The following is a 4,876-nucleotide window of genomic DNA, read 5'->3' as shown; positions in this document are numbered from 1 at the left end:
CAAAGAAAAGAACCTGGATTTGTCTTTATTTTTAAGTTATCATGCCATGATTTTACCATTACGGCCCACTCGGGAATAGATTTTCCTCCATGCGGCCCCTGAGCTAAAATGAGTTCGACATCCTTGGCCTAGAGGAAAATTGTACGGTCAGACAGCTGATCCTGAGCGGACTTGTGTCTGATTCGCATACGCATACGCGGACGCGACAAACCAAACCGGCGCGCGCCGCCTAGAGTTATAGGCTCCGCCTACGCGCGCTGAGCCGACCAATGTCTGCACCTGCAGACGTGGACGCGCCTACTAGCGTGTACGCGCATGAGCCAAGATCTCTGGACTTTCTTTGCTGGAACACGAACGTAAGTATAGATTTATTGCTACATTCGCAGTAAAGATCAGCCTTTGTGTTTCCATCATCATTTATGTATGATTGTAATGACGTTGTTTGATATTAGCACTAGCAGTAAAACTTTATATTCTGTAAAAAAAAGGCTTTATTTCCAGCTCCGCCTCCCAGAATGCTTTGCATGGGGACGTGCGTCTGGCGTCACGTATACAGAAAATTCGAAATGGCTGCACGCGGTAGGTGAGGCCCGAGCGAAGAAAAGTGGAAAAGAGTGTTATTCGTCAAAAAACCCACACACGACGGTCATTTTTTCGCCGTGCTATTGTAAAATTGTCTTTTATCTGTGTTTTGTGTTCCGGGGGACCCCGACTCCAGAATGTGAAAGTTTCCCGCGTGAAGCCGGTGAGTAAAAAGTTCAATACAGTTAACTTAGGCCATCTTTTGTTAGACGCTGTGAATGTGTGTAGGTTACATGCTACGATATTCCACATATATCCAACTGCTTGAAACGAAAGCGTATTACTTTATTGTCAGTGTTGTTTAGGCCCAGGTCGCTAACGTTACTGCGTTAGTCAACAACGTAACGCTAATGGGAACAGCCGTTCTTTGCCATTAATGTGAGTGTGTATTATTTCTTTCTTTGTTCTTTAGTGGAGCTCGAGATCCTGTTTACTGTGGACTAGCTGTGTGTGACGCCATGTTGTTTTTGTTTCCATTACAAAAAAAAGGTATGTCTATGTGTTTTTTGGCATAGTTAATTGTAGAAAAAAATATAAAATGAGGTGATGTGAGTGGGAAAAATTGCTGCACATATTAAGGATCCTTTTTCTTGATCTATATTTTTGTTATTTGCTGATGTATATATTTTATATGCTGTTTTTTATTTATTTAATTTATTAGAGACTATTTTATGCTTTATTTACCTTTTTTTATTATTATTATTTTATTTACTATTATTATTATTATTATTTCCACATGTAAGCATAAATAATTGATCATATTAGTACATTGTTTGATTGCTTTGCTTAATGCATGATAATGCTGATATACTGAAGGTCTTAAGTGTTGTATGTGCGTACAAATGTTTTAAATTACATTTCTCTCTAAGATTATTTTTCTCCTCTTTTTTTGAGAAGAATTGTTGTATATTCTTGGGTAGCAGGTTATAGTTTGCTTTGTTTATAATTTTAGCTGTTTGCAAATTCACTATGTCGTGGAATTTCAGTATCTTTGATTCAATAAATAAAGGATTTGTGTGTTCTCTATATCCAACATTATATATTATTCTAACTGATCTTTTTTGTAACACCGTTAATGAATGAAGTGTACTTTTGTAATTATTTCCCCATATTTCTACACAATAACTCAGATATGTAACACTAGTGAACAGTAGAGAATATGAAGTGATTTTTTGTCTAGGACATGTTTTGCTTTATTCATTATTGACGTGTTTCTTGCTACTTTATGTTGTATATTTTTTACTTGAGATTTCCAGTTCAATTTATCATCAATCATTATACCTAGAAATTTGGTTTCATTTACTCTTTCAATTTCCATTCCGTCTATTTGTATTTGTGTTTGACTTTCTTTTCTACTGTTACCAAATAGCATTATTTTAGTTTTACTGAGATTCAAAGATAGTCTGTTTTTGTCAAACCATCTTTTTAATTTGTTAATTTCTTCTGTTATTATTTGTATTATCTTCTGTGTGTTCTCCCCTGAACAAAACGCTGTTGTATCATCCGCAAATAATACGAACTTTAAATCTTTTGTAACTTTACAAATGTCATGTATCTAGACATTGAATAATTTAGGTCCTATATTGATCCCTGAGGTACACCACAGGATATATTTAGCGTTGTAGACGAAACCACCACATTAATATTAAAGATATGGTTAACATTCTTAGTGCTAAAGATATTCCCCTCTCCTTGTATCCCTTCTCCCAGCTCCACCGTCTCGCCGAGTGCCAGCAAGAGTCATGAGTACTTGTCAACTCGACTCCTCAACTGGAGATAACTTTCTAGGTAAAGACTGATCTCTGAAATAATATCTCAGCATCCAGTAACCATGGTTAACAGATCACAACCATTTAATACCAATTTATCTCCCTTAGCACCTCACCATGGGGAAGGACGCATTCATATGCCTTCACCAGCACCTGCATTAAACATGCAGAGAGTTACACAAGGTAGGGACTGATCTCTGAAATATTAGTGTATAGATAGGCCCCTTGGGTATTACCAGTCATGGTTAACTGATGGCTCTCTCACAATGCCCACCTCACTAGGAACGGCAGTCCCTCCTCGACTCCCTCCACCCCCCTCACCAGCAGCCCTCAACATGTGGCAGACCCAGGAGCCTGGATCCAGCCTGGCCTACAGGCCAACATGGCGAGGGGGAAGAATGGCCGACAACATTTCCTGCTCTGGTGAGCAATAACTGACAAATACCGGATGGTCATTCTGTGCCACAAATTTTGGAAAAAATTCAAATTCACAAGCAATCACATATTTTCTTCAAACTTTGTCAATAACTTTTGTCATTAACTAAGGTCAATAGCTAATGTCAGGATTATGAGTAATGAGGATAAACACTGAAACATGTTAATTTTATACTGCTGTTTGTCAACAGCGCCTGAGGTAATCCACATCCTTAGCCTGCTGGAAACTATTAAGCACAACCAAGACCAGCTGATTGCGAAGGTAAACTTCTTAAGCCTTGAATAGGTCAATAATTCATAATGACATTGATTTTGATTCATTATTATTTTTTAAAGAAAGAAACAGCCTACATGGCAGCTTTGTGTGATTAGAGTAAACATTGCTACATTTTCTTGTTACATTTCACCTGTTTGCTCTTTAAATACCACTTTTAATGTTTTTTATTTATTTCGATCGTATTTTTAAAAAATGTGCCCTGGGGCCGTTAAAAAATGACCTGCAGGCCGCAAATGGCCCCCGGGCCGCACTTTGGACACCCCTGGCCTACACGAATACAAACATAGAATGATAGTACAAATATAATAAGAAAACAATGTCAACCTCCCAAAGTTGGGTTATGGATATTTATTTATGCCACCCACCCCCAACCCCCAGCCGCCATCATCCAACAGAGCCAAACAAGTACTCTGATCAAGGAACCAAATAACGATATTGTTTAAACATTTTGGATGTCTTGCACACCTATACCCTGATCACAAATTCATAGTTTACGCGCCTTATTTTAACCACCTCCAGTAACTTTAAGTCCTTTTTTTTTTTTCAAATGTAATCTCCTTAATACCTATCACATATTTTGTATTGTGTAAGCATACTTGGCTTTGGATGCTTCCTACCATAAACATAAACGTATCTGTCTTGTAATCTTGTTTGATTACAGGTGCTGTGAGTAAAAATGTGTTGACAAGGTCAGCCACGGACGCTGAGGTCACCAAACACGCCATCAGGTGGTTCAAATTGGCGGGGGATCGGGCAATGAGGAGACGAGTCCCGCTTCCACCTCCTCAGGAGGAATAGAGATGTATATGTATAAATAAACAACCTTTTAGATTAAATATGTATATTTACTTTTTAAATATATATTATATATATTTACTTTATAGAGTGAATTGACCATTTTCTGTTTCTGCCTATTGACAATATTGTTAGTTTAAAAATACAAGGCAATGCATATGTAAGCCTATATTGCTGTAGTAGGGCTTAGAATTTTTTAGTTTCCTATTTTATCCTACAGCAAGAACAGAAGGGATTTTGAAAATAAGATAAAGGGGTCCAACACGGCCAGATGAGCCAGGGTTTTTATGAGTCCGTTGCTGGTCCGCGGCGGGAGGTTAGGCTTTGATCTTGGGTGCGGAGCGGATGCAGCGCGCCGTCACGGCGCACCCGCCGCAGAAATAAGGCTTTGATCATGGGTGCGATGCGGATGCAACGCGCCGCCACGGCGGATCAGCTACCCGCCGCCGTGGCGGATACATTCCTGAGTGCAAATGGACGCCGATGCGGGTCCGTTCCGGAAAGCGCGATACCTGCGCGGGGGATCCGCCGCGGAGTGTTTTTGCTGTGTGGGTTATTCCAGAGCGATACAGATCTATAAATAAAAAATGTCCGCAATGCATTCTTCCTCGGACGAGGGAGTACAAAATTACCCTCACTAGACGCCCTGGTATTATGATTATGCATAGTGCTACTGTAAACTATTTCGGCCATATGAAAAGCAGGAGTTTTACTCCTGGTTACTGATTTGAACAATATTAGAGTATTAGCTGACAACCTGTTCTGCACTGTTAGCCAGGAAAGAGAAGCATGCATTTGATTAACATTGGTTCTTAGTGAACAACCCAGAACCAGTCGTGCTGCCCTATTCTGGACAATCTGGAGCTTACTGATCTCCCCACTAGCAGCAGACGCCCAGATTGTAGAACAATAGTCCAGATGACACAAGACTAAACTCTTAACAATTTGACAAAAAAGAGGTTGTGAGTGACTGCTCGCTGACTGCTCGCTGTTGCTATCTGTGTGCTTTTAATTGTTT

General features: G+C 39.6%; 1 protein-coding gene across 4 annotated transcripts; it reads left to right on the top strand.

Moving 5' to 3' along the window:
• Positions 1 to 238: 238 nt before the first annotated feature.
• LOC133653053 (uncharacterized) lies at positions 239 to 3,851 on the top strand. 4 transcript variants are annotated; one of them, XR_009826644.1, is made up of 6 exons: positions 239 to 745; positions 995 to 1,071; positions 2,293 to 2,370; positions 2,460 to 2,534; positions 2,634 to 3,048; positions 3,725 to 3,851. XR_009826644.1 is itself a non-coding variant. In XM_062052063.1 (6 exons), the coding sequence occupies exons 1-6, from the start codon at positions 424 to 426 to the stop codon at positions 3,731 to 3,733; spliced, it is 696 nt and encodes a 231-aa protein (XP_061908047.1). In that variant the 5' UTR covers positions 239 to 423; the 3' UTR covers positions 3,734 to 3,851. The 4 variants fall into 4 exon arrangements, 3 of the variants coding, with proteins under 3 accessions (XP_061908047.1, XP_061908048.1, XP_061908046.1); XM_062052063.1 differs by lacking the exon at positions 995 to 1,071 and having other exon boundaries at positions 2,634 to 2,774; positions 2,978 to 3,048; XM_062052064.1 differs by lacking the exon at positions 3,725 to 3,851 and having other exon boundaries at positions 2,634 to 2,774; positions 2,978 to 3,234.
• The last annotated feature ends 1,025 nt before the right edge of the window (positions 3,852 to 4,876 follow it).

This window comes from Entelurus aequoreus, linkage group LG07, assembly GCF_033978785.1.
Source record: "Entelurus aequoreus isolate RoL-2023_Sb linkage group LG07, RoL_Eaeq_v1.1, whole genome shotgun sequence".
Lineage (NCBI taxonomy): Eukaryota > Metazoa > Chordata > Actinopteri > Syngnathiformes > Syngnathidae > Entelurus > Entelurus aequoreus.
This window is presented reverse-complemented; position numbering and strand designations above follow the sequence as displayed.

What these genes read in the sequence shown, in the direction of transcription:
- LOC133653053 (XM_062052062.1), top strand. Translation starts at nt 424, where the DNA reads ATGATTGTAATGACGTTGTTTGATATTAGCACTAGCAGTAAAACTTTA. An exon ending in AAGTTTCCCGCGTGAAGCCG is followed by an intron (nt 746 to 2,292) that starts GTGAGTAAAAAG and finishes CCCTTCTCCCAG; the next exon opens with CTCCACCGTCTCGCCGAGTG. An exon ending in AACTGGAGATAACTTTCTAG is followed by an intron (nt 2,371 to 2,459) that starts GTAAAGACTGAT and finishes TATCTCCCTTAG; the next exon opens with CACCTCACCATGGGGAAGGA.